The sequence below is a fragment of the Symphalangus syndactylus genome, chromosome 22 (genome assembly GCF_028878055.3).
Source record: "Symphalangus syndactylus isolate Jambi chromosome 22, NHGRI_mSymSyn1-v2.1_pri, whole genome shotgun sequence".
Taxonomy (NCBI): Eukaryota; Metazoa; Chordata; class Mammalia; order Primates; family Hylobatidae; genus Symphalangus; species Symphalangus syndactylus.
Window position 1 is genome coordinate 13,410,459 of NC_072444.2, and position 19,948 is coordinate 13,430,406.

Below are 19,948 nucleotides of genomic sequence, written 5' to 3' on the forward strand. Positions count from 1 at the left end.
GTCACTCCAGGGACCCTCGCCCAGCAAGGCTCCAACCACCCTGGCGCCTGCCCTGCCCCAAGGTCATGCCTCCCAGAAAGGGGGCTAGTGGGAACCTCAGAGCAATGGCAGAAAGAGAAGCCTTTGGGGTTAGACAGACAGACATGTTTCCTGAGCACCTGTCATGTTTCAGGCCCTGAGCTTGATTCTAGAAACACAGTGGGGACCAAAACCAGACATGGCTTCCTGCACCCTGTGTGGCCTTGGCCCGGTCACTCCACCTCTCTGAGCTTTAGCTGCTGCAACTATACCACGGGGCTCCTAACTCTCTGTTGCCTGGGTTGCTTTGAAGATTAACTGAGCTAAGCCTAGCATGTGACACCCTGCAAACGGTAGCTGCTCAATAAGGAGTAATTACCAACGTGACAGGGGCTGTGTTGAATAAAGCTCCCTGCACAGAAGGCCAGCTTTGCCCAGGTTTGCCCTCTGCCTGTTTCTAGATCTTAATTCCAGTCCTCTCTGCGTGACCTCGGCAGGATCTGCCCTACCCTTCTCTGGTCCTCACTTCCCTCCCCTCTGAAATGGGGTCGCAGTCCCTATGCCAGCTGCTTCCTAGGATCAAGTGAAAGCCTTTGGACCCAATAAGGAGGGTTCCCCTAGGACACAGAGGGACAGGCTTAGCAATGATTTTCAAACTACATGTCACAATCCATTATGAGTCTTGCAAGACATGTAGTGGCTGTCGGCAGAATTTTCTTTTAATTGATTAGAGGGCATCTTGCATAGTAAGGATATGTTTTTACTTTGGGAAATTTTTATTTCAGTTAAACATCGATATATATGTTTCCTAAGTCATAGGAACACATATATCAAAATGTTTTTCTTCCTGTGGGGAGAGCAACACTGCAAAGCAACTGGTTATGGTTAAGAACACAAGCTCAGAAAAGTTTGAGTTTGGGTCCTCACTCTGCCCCTATTAATGGAGTGACGCTGGGCAAGTTACTTTAGCTCCCTGTGCCTCGGTTTCCTCTTGTGTACAAAGGGGATAGAAATAACACCTACCGGCCAGGTGCAGTGGCTCATGCCTGTAATCCCAGTGTTTTGGGAGGCCAAGGTGAGAGACTTGCTTGAGGCCAGGAGTTCAAGACCAACCTGGGCAACATAGCAAGACCCTGTTTCTACAAAAATAAAAAAGACTTAGCTGGGGCCAGGCGCAGTGGCTCACATCTGTAATCCCAGCACTTTGGGAGGCCAAGGAAGGCAGATCATTTGAGGTCAGGAGTTCAAGACTAGCCTGGCCAACATGGTGAAACCCCGCCTCTACTAAAAATACAAAAAGTAGCCAGGTGTGGTGGTGCCAGCCTGTCATCCCAGCTACTTGGGAGGCAGGAGAATCCCTTAAACTGGGAGGTGGAGGTTGCAGTGAGCAGAGATCATGCCACCACACTCCAGCCTGGGTGGCAGAGCAAGGTTCCATCTCAAAAAAAATCAGCTGAGCATGGTGCAGTATGCATGTATTTTGAGCTACTCAGGAGGCCGAGGTGGAAGGATTACTTGAGCCCAGGAGGCTGAGCCTGCAGTGAGCTGTGACTGCACCACTGCACTCTAGCCTGGGCAACAGAGCAAGACCCACTCTCTAAAAAAATAAAAAAGAAAGAAAGAATAAGTACCTCGTTAGTACTCAGAACAGTGCTTGGCATGAAGCTTAGTGGGAGTCAGACTCAGAATGAGGAGGAAGGCAGGCCTCAGAGGGGGTGGCCTCTGTAAGTGGGAGTGGGGTCTGCCGCCCCCTTCCCAGTGCAGAAAGCTGTTCTGGCCCAGCCGCAGCCCCCCTTACTTTACAAATGAGAAGCCCGAGGTCCTGAACCAGAGAGCAACTTGTCAGTCACTGAGAAGCTGGAGCCTTCAGCCTCCCAGGCCAGGGATTCCCATCTCTTACTGCCTCTTGGGCTCAACAGAGTACTTGACCCTTTGATGTCCTCTCTGTAAAATGGGGACAGTAAATAGTTGACCTCTTAGGGTTGACTAAATGACATCCTTGATGTACAAGCAAAGTGCTTGGCACAGGGCAGGCCCACAGTAAGTCTAATGAAATGTTAGAAGTTTTTACTCACAATGTATTGTTCAACAAAAAAGGCAGGTTATAAAACAGTATGTACAGTATGAGCTCATTCTGTGTAAGTGAAAAAAAAAAAAAAAGGCGTGTGGTCTGCATGCACCTCCCAAGCAGCTCACAGTGATCATTTGTAGGTGCGTGAGTGGATGGGGGCTGGGGTCAGGGGGCGCGTTACAGGTACGCCTTTGGTTTTTGTTTGTTGTAGCTAAAGTTTCTAGTTCTAATTATTCTACAGCTAATGTGTATTGTTTTTATGTAAAGGAAAAAGAGAGGTATTTTTAATCACCATAAATAAGAAAGACTATCCACCTCAGCTGACTCATGGGACGTCCCCAGGCCAACACGTGGGCTGAACCCAGGCCACCTTCCACCGAAAACCACCAGGTGTGCCATTGTGGTTTGGGGCACCGTCACACTGAGCAGCGGCCTGCTTTGCATTCTCTTTTTCTTGTTTGTTCACAGTGACAGCTGATGACCCACTGGTGGCATTCTGTACAACAAACACATGCCAAAGATTGCAGATTTCGTATGCAGGAGGGAGAGAAGGAGGAGGAAGGAAGGGAGGGAGGGAGGGAGGGAGGGAGGGAGGGAGGGAGGCAAAGGCACGCTGGAGTTTATCAAGCAATAAGTCCTGGCATCTTCCTTACGCAAAACCCAGGCTGGGAGTGGACAGTGATAAGGGTTAGGGACAGATATTCTGTGGGCTGTGGATGCCACACCAAGAGGAAGAATGAAGGGAGGGGTACATGGAAGGAGATGGTGGCTGAGGCAGGAGGGCACGGGGAAGAAAGGGAGGTGGTTCAGAGGCTGCTCCCCCACCTGCTGGGCCCTTTCCAGGGCCTTCCCAGAAGTTCACCTGATGCTAAGCAGCAGGGGTGTGTGGGCAGCAGGGGTGTGTGGGCAGCAGGGGTGTGTGGGAGGTGGGGATGTATGCCCTGGGGGGATGGAGGAATCAGGAAGGAGATTCTATTTGGCCAAGAAAGGGATATTGAGGCCATAGAGGGCTGGGGAATCATGTTCGACAGTGAATATGGGGAAAGATGGATCCAAGATGGACCCTTTTAAAAAGACACATGCTTTAGGGAGCCTGTGGTTTCATGGGTCTCCACAAGCATCCAGAAATCTGTTCTCTGACAGCACCCTGGTTGCCCATCCCCTATCGCAGGGTAGGTAGAACTGTCTATCTCCTATGATCCACAGCAGCCATCCCCGGCCGAGCCCCATCTCAGCCTCCTGAGGCTCAGCCCCCATCTCCCCCTCTCGAGGCCCAGCACAGTCTCCCTCCATCTTGGTCAAGCCCTGTACCCAGCACAGGGCCGAAAGACAGAAGATGCCCAGTGAGCCCCCAGTGAACACCGGAGTCTGAAGATGAGTGTGGTCTGAGTGGCGAGTGACTCACCTGTGCCTGAGGCTTAGGAGACCCACCTCCCTGGTTCCCCTTTAGCTCGCTGTGATCTGAGCTTGGGAGCATTGTGGAACAGGTCCCTGCCTTTTGTTCCATCTGCACAGCAGGGTTAGTCCTGCCCGGCTCCATCTCTGAAGAGGAGGAATCGGAAAAAGGGATTTTACAGAGTTGAGGGGGAAGAGAGAGGGCGCAGGAAGCCTGCTCCAAGCAGGCATGTCCTGCATGTGCCTGCTGGCTTTGGGGAAGTTGGCGGCCACTGGGGGGCTGGACAAGAAGGAAAGGTTGGCCAGGGCCTGGGTTGCCAGATTCAGCAGCTTAGCTGGAGCCTGTAAGCAGGAGGAGGCGAGGAACTGGATCTGAGAAGAGAGGACCAGACCCAGGAAGAAAGCTGAGACACTGCTGTCTGGGAGGAGCCAAGAGCTTGGTTTATTGAACCAGGAAGAAAAGTCTAGGCCTCTACCAGGGCAATCATCAGAGGACACTGCTCCAGGGAAAATTGCCTCCCACTTCCTGGAACTCTGTGGGCAATAGAGAAGTACATGTCAGCAGTGCCTCCTGCTGGACAGCCCTAACATTACACTATTTGTCTAATGTCAGAAACAATGTAAGACGGATGTATCTGGAATGTTCAAGCTGGAGTAACACCATCCAACAACTATTACTGCTGCTGCTGCTGCCACTTTTATTGATAGCTGACTGTGTCCCAGGCACTATGCTAAATAATTTTATTGGATGATCTCATTCAATGCTAAGAACAGCCCTATGAGATAGGAACTAGTATTAATCCAATTTTTCAGATGAAGAAACTGAGAATCAGTTTTTTTCTGAGGTTTCAAGTTAGCTGGTAGCAAGATTAGCTGTGCAGCCCAGGCCTCTCTAGCCCAAAATCCATGCATGGTTTTTTTTTTTTTTTTTTTTTTGAGACGGAGTCCTGCTCTGTCGCCCAGGCTGGACTGCGGTGCTGTGATCTAGGCTCACTGCAAGCTCCGCCTCCCGGGTTCACACCATTCTCCTGCCTCAGCCTCCCAAGTAGCTGGGACTACAGGCACCCGCCACCACGCCAGGCTAACTTTTGGTATTTTTAGTAGAGACGGGGTTCCACCATGTTAGCCAGGATGGTCTCGATCTTCTGACCTTGTGATCTGCCCGCCTCTGCCTCCCAAAGTGCTGGGATTACAGGCGTGAGCCACCGCGCCTGGCCCAAGCCCATGGTTTTAACCGCATTCTTGGGTCTCTCAAGCAGTTCAGGATGATGGAGGGTTTTCATTTTTGTATCATCTCCACTTGGTTGGTAGAGGCTGCCTAGAGCTCTGGGTTGAGAGGATTCCTGAGTGCTGTGATGAATTTGTGGTATCTGCCAGTGGCACTGGAAGGGATGTGGCCGCATGTGTGTGAGTTATGTTTTCATCTCCGATCTAGTCCAATTTATTGTATACTGTGATCCTTATAGGACCCTGAGAAAAGGAATCAAGGCTAAATCTTTTTTTTTGAGACAGGGTCTTACCCTGTTGCCCAGGGTAGACTGCAGTGGTGTGATCACAGCTCACTGCAGCCTCAACCTCCCAGGCCCAAGTGATCCTCCTACCTCAGCCTCCCAAGTAGCTGGGACCACAGATGTGTGCCACCACACCTCATTAGCTTTTTTTATTTTTTGTAGAGATGGGGTCTCCCTATGTTGCCCAGGCTGGTCTTAAACTCCCGGGTGATCCTCCCACCTCGGTCTCCTAAGGTGTTAGGATTACAGGCGTGAGCCACCAAGCCCAGCCTAAGGCTCAGTTTTCGGGCCTCTGTCTTTACTCAATCACTCGGTGACCTAAAAGGCATCTCAAATGTATCATGTCTAAATATGGAACTCTTGATTTGCACCTCCAAACCATCCCTCCACCATCTTCCCCACTAAGTAAAAGGCATCGCTAGTCTTTGTTGGCTCAAGACAAAAAGCCTTAGTATCACCCTTGACCCCCTTTTTCTCTCACTCCTGACATCAAATCTTTCAATACATCTCACTGGTTCTCCCCTTGAAATATATCCAGAATCCAACCACGTCTCACCACCTTCACAGCTGCCACCACCATTGTCTTCCCTGGACTAATGTAGTAGCCAATCTTGCTCCACGTGTCCTTACCCCTGTATTAGTCTGTTTTCATGCTGCTAATAAAGACCAGAGACTGGGTAATTTACAAAGAAAAAGAAGTTTACTGGACTCACAGTTCCACGTGGCTGGGGAGGCCTCACAATCATGGCAGAAGGCAAAAGGCACATCTTACGTAGCAGCAGACAAGAGGGAATGAATGAGAGCCAAGCAAAAGGGGAAACCCCTTATAAAATCATCAGATCTTGTAAGACGTATTCACTACCATGAGAACAGTGTGGGGGAAACTGCTCCCATGATTCAACTGGCTCCCACCAGGTCCCTCCCACAACACGTGGGAATTATGGGAGCTACAATTCAAGATGAGATTTGGGTGGAGACACAGCCACACATATCACCCCTACACCTTAGTCTCAACTCAGAAGACATCCTTAGGACTGCTCGGTTTTTCTTTTTTTCTTTTTTTTAAATTATACTTTAAGTTTTAGGGTACGTGTGCACAACGTGCAGGTTACATATGTATACATGTGTATACAGTTACATATGTATACATGTGCCATGTTGGTGTGCTGCACCCATTAGGTATACCTCCTAATGCTATCCCTCCCCCCTCCCACTTCGCGGTTTTTCAAAGCATTTTGGCATAAGTTAAATACACACACACACACACACACACACACACACACAGTAAAGCGAGGCAGGAAATCGTCACTCCCATTTGACACATGAGAAAAACTGAGGCTTGGAAAGGTGATGCAAAGACATCAAAAACACGACGGGGAAGCTGCCCCAGCTCTTACTGTGACGCCATACACTGCCATTTCCCTTCTGGATATGACCCTCTGTCTCCCACAGCCTCCTATGGGCACATCCGAGAGTCTCCCAAGAGGCTGCAGAACGTCAGGTAAGGAGAATGTCAAGGAAGCCAGGAGAGTTGGTCTTCTCTCTGCCTTGGAGGGCCCCAGTCTAAGAAAAAAAACGTTATCTCTTGGTCTAATGTGCGGTCTCAAGTCTGGACCACTTTCCTTTGGTATGTGGTGCCCTCTGGTGCTCACTCTTAGGAAATGCAGCTGGTTATCTAAGCTTTAGGGGAGAGGGGTGAGCTTTCATGGTGGAGGTGATGCCTGGGGGCTCTTCTGACCACCCTCTCAGAGGAGCTCCCTCCCAGCACAACTGTTCCATGCCTTAGAAACCAGAGTGTGTGTCCAGGTTGATGAGGGCCACACTGCTCCTTTAAAAATTCACCAATCCACGTCTTCCAGTGGGAACCCAAATTGGTACAGCCTTTTTGAAAACAGTCATTTAAAATAATAATAATAAAATAAAATAGCTGGACATGGTGGCTCATGCCGCAATCCCAGCATTTTGGAAGGCTGAGGTGGGTGGATCGCTTGAACTCAGGAGTTTGAGACCAGCGTGGGAAACATGGTGAAACCCTACCTCTACAAAAAATGCCAAAAAATTGGCCAGTCGTGGTGCACGCCTGTGGTCCCAGCTACTCAGGAGGCTGAGGTGGGAGGGTTTCTTGAGCCTCGGAGGTCGAGACTGCGGTAAGCCAAGATCTCACTGCAGCCCAGATGACAGAGTAAGATCATGTCAAAAAAAAAAAAAAAAAAAAAAAACTAACGAGAGGCCAAAGTGGGAGGATCGCTTGACACCTGGAGTTTGAGACTAGTCTGGACAACATCGCAAGACTCCATCTTTTAAAAAATTAAAATACTTAGCCAGGCGTGAAGGTGCATGCCTGCAGTCCCAGCTACTTGGGAGGCCGAGGCAGGAGGATCGCCTGAGCCCAGTTCAAGGCTTCAGGCAGCCATGATGGTTCTGCTGCACTCCAGCCTGGGTGACTGAACGAGACCCCATCTCTAAAACAAATTTTTTTAGTTAAAACTTTAAAAAATATTTTAAATGACATACTCATGATATAATGTGAACTACTAAACATATATATGAAATACTATCTATGTACTAAGCTCACAAATGGTAGCAATGAGTTTTTCTGCAGAGTGAGATTATATTTCATTTTTATTCTTTATAGTTTTCTATACTTTCCCAATTTTTGGCATTGAGCACGTTTCACTTTTCTAAAGTATAGTTTTATAAAAGAAAAATTAATAATAAATCCCTTTCCATCTGGTTTCCTGTCCCTGTCATCTGCTGTATGCTGGTCAGAACATCTCTGGAGCACTGTTCAGTGAGCAACAGGAGAGTTAAAGATTTGTCCACCAGTGGGAACACGTGTGCATTGCAGTGGAGGAGCTTCTGAACGCCTTGCTTTACTCAGGGATTCCAGAATCCCAGCAGGGGGCGGAGGAAGAGGAACAGACTCATAGAGGAGGAAGAAACTTTGACCTCAAAAATAAAGAAACGGAGGACCAAAAGGAAGCTCATGACCGAGATTCTTAGGCAGATGGAGACAGGGTTGAGTCTAGCATTGGTCACACAGCAGATGGAGACAGGGTTGGGTCTAGCATTGGTCACACAGCAGATGGAGACAGGGTTGGGTCTAGCGTTGGTCACACAGCAGATAGTCAGGTTGCCTGACCCCAATTCCTGAGTTCTTCCCCCACACCAGCAACCTGGAACTTCTAGAAAAAGCCCATGAACATGCAAATGAACACAACAGTGAGAAACCTCTCTTGGCCAAGCATTATAAGCTGGCTGAGATCTAGGATTGACTAGGATGTTAGGAAAAGGATAGTCTCATATATCCTACCGGTAGGAAGTTGGTTCAGCCACCATGAAGAGCAACTTGCAGTATCTGTAGTATCTGTTAAATTTTAAAATGCACACACACCCCCAGGAGCAGTGGTTCAGGCCTGTAATCCCAGCACTTTGGGAGGCCAAGGCAGGCGGATCACCTGAGGTCAGGAGTTTGAGACCAGCCTGGCCAACATGGTGAAACCCCCGTCTCTACTAAAAATATAAAAATTAGCTGGGTGTGGTGGCAGACACGCCTGTAGTTCCAGCTACTCGGGAGGCTGAGGCAGCAGAATCGCTTGAACCCGGGAGGCAGAGGTTGCAGTGAGCCGAAATTGCACCACTGCACTGCAGCCTGGGCAACAGAGCAAGACTCTGTCTCAAAATAAATAAATAAATAAATAAATAAAATAATAAAATAAAATGCACACACCCTATGGCCCAGCAGACTCATGTTTCCTTATTATCTACCTCAGAAAAACAAACATTCAAGTGCACATGGGGCCAATTACAAAGTAATTGGAGCATTTTATCGCGAAAAGCTGGAAATAGTCTAAATATCCACACATCCACTGAGAAACAGTTTATAAAATAAGGCACACATGAACCATGGAATGTACCTTGAGCAGTGAAGCAGGCAGTCTCCATGTACTCTTGTGGGAAGTTCTCCAGGAAGTTCCGTTGAGTAAAATACCGGAAGCAGGCGGCATAACTGAGTATGACACAATTCATATAAAAACCACCCACAGGGCCAGGGCGAGTTGGCTCACGCCTGTAATCCCAACACTTTGGGAGGCCAAGGCAGGTGGATCACGAGGTCAGGAGTTTGAGACCAGCCTGGCCAAGATGGTGAAACTCCGTCTCTAATAAAATGCAAAAATTAGCTGGGTGTGGTGGTGGGTATCCCAGCTACTCAGGAGGCTGAGGCAGGAGAATCGCTTGAACCTGGGAGGTGGAGGCTGCAGTGAGCTGAGATCATGCCACTGCACTCCAGCCTGGGTGACAGGGTGAGACTCAGTATCAAAAAAAAAAAAAAAAAAAAAAAACACACATACACACAGGGATGTACAGTATCATGTATTTTCTATGGGTCTATAGAAAAAGATTTGAAAATATTGCTCCGAAACTGATAATAATAATGATTACATTTGAGAGGGAGGGATATGGGAAATGATGAATCAGTGCTATTTTAATGTGTTGAAAGGAAAATGAATTCATCTATTGCCTGTGTAATTTAAAATTTATTATTAGAAAGACAGAGATAAGAAGAAAAGTAATTTTTTTTTTTTTTTTTAAACTGGGTCTCACACTCTGGTCCAGGCTAGAGAGCAGTGGCGCAGTCCTGGCTCACTGCATCCTCAATCTCCCTGGCTCAACAAACCCTCCCACCTCAGCCTCCCAAGTAGCTGGGACAACAGCTGCACGCCCCCACACCTGGCTAATTTATTATTTTTTTTGTAGAGACAGTGGTCTCTGTGGCCGGAACACAGAGAACTGGTGGGGAACTTCAAAAGGTGGATGGAGGCTACATTGTAAAAACCTTTAACAGCTGCATAAGAGATTTTGAGCCTTAAGCCGTGGACCAGAGACTTTTAACATGAGCCCCATAGGCCCTTAGGGGTTGGGATATGGTTTGTTCTAAACATAGAAAAGCTCAGTTGTGGTGCCACAGATGTTGGGTCCTCCAACAGTGAGGGAAACTGGCTTCTTCCACCCAGTGGTGTGCTGGAGCTGGCTCGGACAGCCTCAGGAGCCAATTGTGCACATTTCTTCTGTTTTTTTGTTTTTGTTTTTGTTTTTGTTTTGAGATGGAATCTCTCTCTGCAGCCCAGGCTGGAGTGCAGTGGTGTGATCTCGGCTCACTGCAAGCTCCGCTTCCCGGGTTCACGCCATTCTCCTGCCTCAGCCTCCCGAGTAGCTGGGACTACAGGCGCCCGCCACCACGCCCGGCTAATTTTTTTGTATTTTTAGTAGAGACGGGGTTTCACCGTGTTAGCTAGGATGGTCTCCATCTCCTGACCTCGTGATCTGCCCGCCTCGGCCTCCCAAAGTGCTGGGATTACAGGTGTGAGCCACCGCACCCGGCCACATTTCTTCTTATCTCTGTGTTCAGTGACCTCACATTTGCTAGCTTAAAGTCAGACACAGTGGGGATATTCACACCACGAAGGTTGGCAAACACAAGAAAGCAGGACTTTTACCCCATCCCCTAAAACCCCAACCAGTTGTGAAACATTTATCAGCACCACTGCTTCATACCTAATATTCCAACCCAAACAGGAAGCTGGCTCTCCAGCGCCCACCGTTCCACTCATGAGAGTTGAGAGGTTAGCACCGTGATCTCTGCAAATCAGGAAGTGATTAAGACTGGGGAGGTTTGTTCTTGTTTGCCCTTAAGCAAGCAAGAGGCTGGGTAGCAGAAGTTTTAAAACCACAAGCTTTGAGGACAGACAGACTGAGTTCCAAATCGCAGCCCTGTCACTATAATTAGCTGTGTGACCTAAGCAAGGAATTTAACCTCTCCGAGTTTCATCTGTTAAAAGGGGATATTAATAATAGCCACCTCATAAGGTTGTTGTGAAGATTAAATACTATATGTAAACTGCAGTGCCACTATAATAACAAAGACTCAGTAAAGATTCGTGCAACCGGCTGTTTGGGATAAAGAGATATCAATAGAGATATATTCATGTTATTCCAGAATGGATGGATTGTATTTGAGATACCTGAAAGAAATTGAAGCAGTATCTTTAGGACCTAAGTAGAGGCAAGGTCGTGGTAAGTGGCTGAGATTTTCTGACCAGCATCTATAGATGATTTTTTTTTCTTTTTTCTTTTTTTTTTTTTTTGAGACAGAGTCTCGCTCTGTTGCTCAGGCTGGAGTGTGCAGTGGCGCAGTCTCTGCTCACTGCAAGCTCCGCCTCCCGGGTTCACGCAATTCTCCTGCCTCAGCCTCTCCGAGTAGCTGGGACTACAGGCGCCCGCCACCACGCCTGGCTAATTTTTTGTATTTTTAGTAGAGACGGGGTTTCACCATGGTCTCGATCTCCTGACCTCGTGATCCGCCCGCCTCGGCCTCCCAAAGTGCTGGGATTACAAGTGTGAGCCACCGCGCCCAGCCTATAGATGATTTTTTTTTAAGGTTTTGAAAGATCCAACTTGGCCAAGCTCATAGTCACAAAATGTCTCTTGAAGGATCAAGGCATCTGAACACACAATTTCCTAACTCGAAAGTATGGGTGGGCAGGGAGGTGGGGGAAGAGGAACAAGAGAACAAACATGTGACAAACAAATTGTCAGAAAAGAGCAAGTGCCAGTTTCAGACGCATAGCACAGGAGCCCACGGGTGGAGCAGGTGGCAAATGAAGATATTTCTGCCCCTGCTGTTGAACCGCTCCAAGCGCAGTGGGATTCCAGGTCTGAAAGAGTTGCAGTTGCCGGGTGGAAATGAAAGTCAACATTTCAGGGCCGAGTGCGTGGCTCATGCCTATAATCCCAGCACTTTGGAAGGCCGAGGTGGGCAGATCACTTGAAGCCAGGAGTTCGAGATTAGCCTGGCCAACGTGGCAAAACCCCATCTCTACTAAAAATACAAAAATTAGCTGGGTGTGGTGGCTCTCGCCTGTAGTCCCAGCTACTTGGCAGGCTGAGGCATGAGAATCGCTTGAACCAGTAGGTAGAGGTTGCAGTGAGCCATGATCACACTACTGCACTCCAGCCTGGGTGACAGAGTGAGACTCTGTCAAAAAAAAAAGAAAAAAAAAAGAAAGTGAGAAAGAAGGAAAGAGAGAGAAAGAAAGAGAGAAAAAAAGGGAAGGAAGGAAGGAAGGAAAGAAGGAAGGAGGGAGGGAGGGAGGGAAGGAAGGAAGAGAAAGAAAGAGAGAGAGAGAGAAAGAGAAAGGAAGGAAGGAAGGAGAAAAGAAAGTCAACAGCCAACATTTCAGACATCCCAAGATCCCGACACTGACTGCCTGCTGCTCTTCCATCCTCCTCCACCGTGTGCGTTTGAGGTGGGATTGCATCCTCTGTGAGCAGGGCTTTGTTAAGAGGTCCTAACTAAGGCCAGGCACAGTGGCTCATGCCTATAATCCCAGCACTCTGGGAGGCCGAGGCCACCTGAGGTCGGGAGTTCAAGACCAGCCTGCCCAACATGGTGAAACCCCATCTCTACAAAAATTAGCTGGGCATGATGGCAGGTGCCTGTAATCCCGCTACTTGGGAGGCTGAAGTGGGAAAATAGCTTGAACCCGGGAGGCGGGGTTGCAGTGCGCCAAGATCGCACCATTGCATTCCAGCCTGGGCGACAGAGCTTCTGTCTCAAAAAAAAAAGCAAAAAAATCCTGATTAAGAAGAAGCCTTGATGCTAGTCCCAGAAGCATCCTGAAATTTCCAAAAGAAATTTCCCCCGTGGTTAAACTCAGAGCAACTTTTGGACCCACCAAGCTCTGTGAAAATCATTTTCTCTTCCAAAAACTGATGGGACCAAAGCTGATCCCAGTTTCAAATAATTATCAAAAAATTGGAAATGAAATATGATCAGAAAAGAAGAAAGTTGAAAAAAAATCCTCATCACCCAAAGACGACAACAACCATTAATATTTTGGTAGTTATTATTCCAAATCTCCTTCTATGCAGACAGACAGACACACACACTTTTTTTTTTTTTTTGAGTCTGAGTTTCACTCTGTCGCCCAGGCTGGAGTGCAGTGGCGCGATCTCGGCTCACTGCAACCTCTGCCTCCTGGGTTCAAGCGATTCTCCTGCCTCAGCCTCCCTGATAGCTGGGATTACAGGTGCTTGCCACCACGCCCGACTGATTTTTTGTATTTTTAGTAGAGACGGGGTTTCGCCATGTTGGCCAGGCTTGTCTCCAACTCCTGATCTCAGGCGATGCACCCGCTTCAGCCTCCCAAAGTGCTGGGATTACAGACGTGAGCCACCGCGTCCGGCTACACACACACTTTTTTAATGGGCCTATGTTTTATTTAGCACTCGCTTTTCTGTTTCTCAGTGTGTTGCAAACGCCTCGGCGTCGATACAAGCCGTTCGGCAACGTCCGCCTAAAGGGCCGCAGAATATTGCGCGTCGTGGCGTGTGCCTTGCTGGGAAGCTAGTACTGTCCAGGTGAACGCCACAGGCTTCGGGGTCAGAAAGACAGCTTTCCCCAGAACAAGCACCTGAAGCTCCGGGGCCTGCCGCTCCCCGGGAGAGAAGTACGTGGAGAAGGGCAGCACGGACCCGCCGGGATCCTCGGGGGCATTAAAGGGAATCGCGTGTGTGAGGCGCTGAACTCAGCATCCAGCTCAGAAACGCGCTCGGATCCCGCCAATGACATCTGAGGCCGCGTAGCCAAACCGGCCTTGAACTCTCCCTAGTCCTGCCAAAATGGCCCATCCTGGAGCACTGGATTGGCCGTGGGTTATTGATCATCAGCCGGTTTCCTCCCCTCCCCTGCCCTTCCCCCGTGCACGGATTGACTGATTTTTTTTTTTTTTTCCGGGAATTGAGTAAAACAAAACTAAGTGCAGATGAAGCAGAGGTAAGGGCGAGTTTCGAGCGCGGGGGCCGGCGCGCTCCCTCCCCGCGGCGGGGATGTCCCCAGGGACCTTCTCAGTGAATCCTGGGTGGCAGGGACGGGCCCGCGGCTCTGCGGGCCATTGGCTGCCGACTGCGTCACCTGCCTGCGGTGGGCTAGGACACGGGAAGCGGGAGGCGGGAGGCGGGGACCTGGGCCCGGGCGGAGACGCCGCGGCGGGGAGGCCATGGCGGGGCCCGAGCGCTGGGGCCCCCTGCTCCTGTGCCTGCTGCAGGCAGCTCCAGGTAAGGGCGCGGGGCCGCGGGAGGGAGGGGGAAGAGGGCTCCCCGGGCCGGGCCGCGCCCACCCTCGGACCCGGAGCTCCTGGGACACGCACGGGGTCCGCAGCCACCCGAGCCGGGTGCGAATCGGCCCTGCCTGCGCGCCCCCAGTTTGCTTCTTCCCAGGACTGAACAGAACCGGGTCTTTGATATTCCTCTCCCGCAGGAAACGAATCCAGTTTCCTAATGCTTCCAGCTTCAGGAGAACTGGAAAAAAGACAGCGGCAGTTTTATACTGCATTTTTTTTAATAAAGTGCTTTTTAATGTTTCCTAAAGAAAGCACTGATCCCTGCGTGAAAACCACACTTGACCCTAAAGTGTGGACAGTAGGGAAAGTGGGACCGATTGATGTCCCTTCCCGTTCCTGCCAGGCCTCCGGTGGGACGGAGATCTGGTCGCCTGTGCCCTGCTTTCTAACAAGACGCCTTTCTTTTGGTGTGTGTGTGTGTGTGTGTGTGTGTGTGTGTGTGTGTGTGTGTGTGTGTGTGTGTTTTTCCACCTCTACTGATAAGTAAGGTGTCAGGTACAAAATTCCTCGTCGTAGGACCCAACCACCAAACCTCACCGCCCACCACTCCAAGCAAAGCAGGGAAGAGAAGGTCCAGAAATTGCCCCCAGGATATTCTCCTAGTCTTGGACTCACAGTTTAAAGAGCTGTAAAGGTCCTTGGGCATAATCCAATCATCATAAAAGCCAATATTTATTCAGCAACTTCTTTGTGCCAGGCACCGCATTATTCTAGAAACCTCACGACCCAGCCATCCTAGGAGGTAGATATTATTCTCACTTTTCCGATGGGAAAACTGAGGCTCGGAGCAATTCAGGGAATTGCTGAAGAAGGACGGCAGAGGTGAGACACACAGAAGAGAGAAGACGGGCTGAAGCAAGCCTGGCTAGCTTTGGCCTCCAGGGTAGGCACCTGGGACAGGCTGTCCATCCACTGGGTCACTAGGCCAGCCAGGGATGCTCCAGCCCCCAGTGCCCATAGCAGCGTTCTCTGTGGCTGATGAAGGACAGTGTGCCTGTGTGTGGAGGAAGGGTGAGGTCTTCTGTTTCCCTTCACTGTCAAGCCCAGACCTTCTTGTACTTTCACCTGATAAATATTTAATATACACAACACTAACTATGGTGTGATGATTTAGGAGTAAGTACAGCCAGATCTAAGTTCAAATACTGGCTCCCACACAAACTGGCTGTGTAGCCTCAGGCAAGTTAGTTAGCATCTGTCTCTGAGCCTAGCGCCCTCTCCATGAAGCAGGATGAATGACACCTACCCCATAGCGTGGTCTGTCCCAAGGATGATTGAGGTTTTATATGTAAAGAGCCAAACTAGTGCCTGGCATCCTTTGAAGGCTTCATAGAGGAAAGTTGCTCTAGCTGCTGTTTTTCTCATGTGATCTAGCTCGAATCTGGGGACTGTCCTGCCCATAGGATACCTTACAAGTGGCTTGCAGACAGCCTGGTCTCCTGCTGGTCACCCGTTAGGAAGTCCAGAAGCTGGGAGTAATAGCACTAGCCTCGTAGTGATACAGTCCCAGCTAGAGGACACAGGATGAGGTGGAAGCAGGCACCCACTTTTGGGTCTAGAAGGTCATGGGTAGGCAGCCCAGGCTGGGGACAGCCATCCACGGAACTGGACCCTCCCTCCCTGATGCCATTTTGCAACCTGTATGGATTTCCGTCATGGCACACGGGACACTTCAGGACCCTGAATTCTCCATGGGACCATGAGCTCCTATAGGGCAGGAATGAAGTTGTTTTCTTCTTTGAAACCCCTGGCACACCGTGGTCAACAGATCTTGTTTGACTAGTAGTGGTCAATAGATGGAATAGTTGGAATCATAAAGCTCAATAGACCCCGTGAGAACCTAGAGGACAAAGTACAGTCAAGAGCTCAGACTTTGGAGTTGGCTAGGCCTGGACTGAATCTGATTCTACAACTTAATAGCTGAGAGGGCCTTGGTTTTCCCATCTGTAATGATTATAATTATTATAATGAATACCTACCTCCTAGGGATGTAATGAGGATTAAAAGAGAAAGTGCAGGTAAACTGTTTAGCACAGAACCTGGCTCACAGAACACAATACACATTAGCTGCTATTATTATTATTATTTTATTTATTTATTTTGAGACAGAGTCTCGCTCTGTCGCCCAGGCTGGAGTGCAGTGGCGCAATCTCGGCTCACTGCAACCTCCACCTATCGGGTTCAAGCAATTCTCGTGTCTCAGCCTCCCAAGTAGCTGAGATGACAGGCGTGTGCCACCATGCCCAACTAATTTTTGTATTTTTAGAAGAGACGTGGTTTCACCATGTTGGCCAGGCTGGTCTCAAACTCCTGACCTCAGGTGATTTGCCCACCTCTGCCTCCCAAAGTGCTGGGATTGCAGGCGTGAGTTACCATGCCCGGCCTTAGCTGCTATTATTATCATCATCATTGGTATCATCATCATCATCACCTAGTAGATATGTCAAGGAAGATTCCCTGGAGGAAGTGACATTTGAATCAAATATTTCAAAGACTAGATGGTGAATACCAGGCAGTCAAAGACACCTGGGTTTAAAAACATCTGGAAGAATGCAGTGGCTTGGCAACGTCGAGAAGGAAGATTGCCTGGTGAGCCTGTAGGGTAGCTGTTGGGGAGAGAGCAGCAAGACAGCCTGGCCAGGCCAGGCCACGTCAGGCAGGGCCCCACACACGTCAGTAAGAAATGTGGACTTTATTCCGAGGCCAAGGAAAGGGCATGAAACTGGAGAGTGGTGTAATCAGATGCGTATTTCAGAAGATGAGGATTAACAGTGAGAAGGAAGATGTGCCATGGAGGGGAATAGAGGTCAGTTAAAGGTAGTCAGGGAAAGTGTCCTCGAGACAGTGACATCAAAGGAATGTGAAAACAGCAAAGGAGTGAGCCAGGTGGATATCCAGGGGCAGAACTGTTAAGGCAGAGGGAACAGCATGAGGGAACAGCGTGTGCAAAGGCCTGGAGTTGGGAGTGTGGCCGGGGTGCTCCAGGAAGGGCAAAAAGTCCTGTGTGGATGGAGATAGGGGAGCAAGGGAGGAGTGGTGGGTCAGATTGGGTGGGGCCTTGGTGGTGATTGTAAGACTTTGGAGCTTAGACCAGGCACAGTGGCTCAGGCCTGTAATCCCAACAATTTGAGAGGCCAAGGTGGGCGGATCACCTGAGGTCAGGAGTTCAAGACCAGCCTGGCCAACATGGTAAAACCTCATCTCTACTAAAAATACAAAAATTAGCCAGGTGTGGTGGCACATGCCTGTAATCCCAGCTACTCTGGAGGCTGAGGCAGGAGAATCGCTTGAACCCGGGAGGTGGAGGTTGCAGTGAGCTGAGATTGTGCCACTGCACTCCAGCCTGGGTGGCAGAGTGAGACTCTGCCTCAAAATAAAATAAAAATAATAACGACTTTTGAGTTTACCTGGAGTGAGATGGAAGCCTTTAGAGGGCTTAAGCAGAAGAGAAACATGATCTGATTTTCATTTTTAATCCTTCCTGCTATGTGGAGAATGGACTGAAGGCAAGGTGTTTTGTATATTTGCCTGTTTTTTAGAGACAGGGTCTTGCTCTGTTGGCCAGACTGAAGTGCAGTGGCGCAATCACGGCAGCCGTGAACTCCTGGGCTCAGGCGAAACTCCCACCTCAGCCTCCTTACTCTCACCATTGTGCCCTGCTAATTTTTTGAAAAATTTATTTTGTAGAGATGTGGTCTCACTATGTTGCCCAGGCAAGTCTTAAATTTCTGGTCTCAAATGATTCTCCTGCCTGGATCTCCCAAAGTGCTGGGATTACAGGTGTCAGCCACCATGCCCAACCTGTTTTTTTTTTTTTTTAATGGAGAAAAAGCCTTTTAATAGTATGAGGTGTTTTCTGGCGTTTCTACCATAAAGCTCTTCTGTAAATCAAAATGAGAATGTAATTATTGATAGAGCAATGACCTTAGACTACAGTGCAGACTTTTCATCTTACATTTGGGCTCATGAATTTTAGTATAACTGATTATGACAGTGTTTTTTACATAGTTATGATCTAGAGCAGAACTGAAAACAAAATAACACATACTCTACATCAATATATTCTTTCAGTAATATCTGGGCTTGGATGAACCTGCAGAAGTAGGTAAAGCTGTCAGATATTTTCTTAAACCAACAGAAAAGAAATGTATATGACAGATGCTGTGTTTACTTACTTATTTATTTATTTATTTGAGATGGAGTCTCACTGTGTCGTCAGGCTGGAGTGCAGTGGTGTGATCTCTGCTCACTGCAACCTCCACCTCCCAGGTTCAAACGATTCTCCTGCCTCAGCCTCCTGAGTAGCTGGGATTACAGGCGTGCACCACCACGCCTGGCTAATTTTTGTATATTTAGTAGAGACAGGCTTTCACCATGTTGGTCAGGCTGGTCTCGACCTCCTGACCTCAGGAGCCGCCCACCTCAGCCTCCCAAAGTGCTGGGATTACAGGCATGAGCTACCACGCCCGGCCTGTATTTATCTTTTTACGACTATGGAGTCCAATATGAAATTCTCACAACTATGCAAATACATTATTAACATGTAGGCACACCTAGGTATAAATATGCACACAGTCCATTAATTACATCAGGGGAATTAAAAACATACTTTCAAGTTAAAATGAATTTTCAGGAAAAAACTGCATTCACAAATCTGAAATGTGAATACAAAAATGAAATTGTGAAATAAATAATGAATATAGGTGTCACCTAAACTTCCATAGTAACATGCCACCAAATGTGGATTTAGTGATCATCCACCTTGGGACAAGGGCTTTTGAGAGCCTCCAGCTAAATTAGGGTTCCAGTAGCAGAGTGTCTGGCAAGCCTGCCCTAATGAATAATGCCAGCGAGCCGGGCGTGGGTACTTACACTGTAGTGTGCCCTTCATGGAATACTTTTTTTTTTGAGACAGAGTCTCGCCCTGTTGCCCAGGCTGGAATGCAGTGGCACAATCTCAGCTCACTGCAACCTTGTCCTCCTGGGTTCAAGCAATTCTCGTGCCTCAGCCTCCCAGGTAGCTGAGATTACAGCCCTGTGCCATCACGTTCTGCTAATTTTTGCATTTTTAGTAGAGACGAGGTCTCACCAAGTTGGCCAAGACTGGTCTTGAACTCCTGACCTCAGGTGATCTGCCCACCTTGACCTCCCAAAGTGCTGGGATTACAGGCATGAGCCACTGCGCCTGGCCAATGAAATACTTCTTACCTGGCGGACAGCCTAATGGCCTAGCTGTCTAACCCATGGCTGGGGGTCCTTCACACTTGTTTATACTGGCAGATGTCCCTGTGACTCTTGTCTGATCCATGTCCAAGTTTATGCCTGTCTGACCATTGCTCTGGCGCTGGGCCAGCCTGTGTTCCCGGCAACCCAGGGAAAACCAGGCCTGGGCTGGGCCTGGGTTCCTGAGATGGAAGGTGCAAATTCAGTACACCACCTCAATGGGAAACAAGTTCAAAGGCTTATTACTTACAGACCCTGAGCAGGGCGGGTGCAATGAGTAGGGAGGGTCATCCTCCATCCTGGGCTACATGACGCAGGAATGAAGTCAGGCAAAAAGAAAGTGAGAGCCTGTGGCAATGAGAAGTATATTATATAAGGGACTAGGGTGTGGGTCAGGTTAAGTTTGAGGGCAAGTGCTTGAACGATCCCTTTAAAGGAATGGGTGGGAAGTGGGGAGCCCAGTTTGCCAGGAGGGAGAGATGCCTCGAAGTTCTTATCTCTGGCCACTGGCTTGGGCCATCTGAGTGTGGCATCTACTTCTAATGCCT

The 19,948-nt window shown here is 48.9% G+C and overlaps 1 protein-coding gene across 3 annotated transcripts in view; it reads left to right on the top strand.

Moving 5' to 3' along the window:
• Positions 1-14,013: 14,013 nt before the first annotated feature.
• The window catches only part of IFNLR1 (interferon lambda receptor 1), a 33,173-nt gene continuing 27,238 nt past the window's right edge, over positions 14,014-19,948 (top strand). For all 3 annotated transcript variants that reach the window (XM_055261685.2, XM_055261687.2, XM_055261689.2), the window contains exon 1: positions 14,014-14,112. In XM_055261685.2, coding sequence (XP_055117660.1) covers positions 14,055-14,112 — 58 coding nt within the window. In that variant the 5' untranslated portion in view covers positions 14,014-14,054. The remainder of the gene's footprint in view (positions 14,113-19,948) is intronic.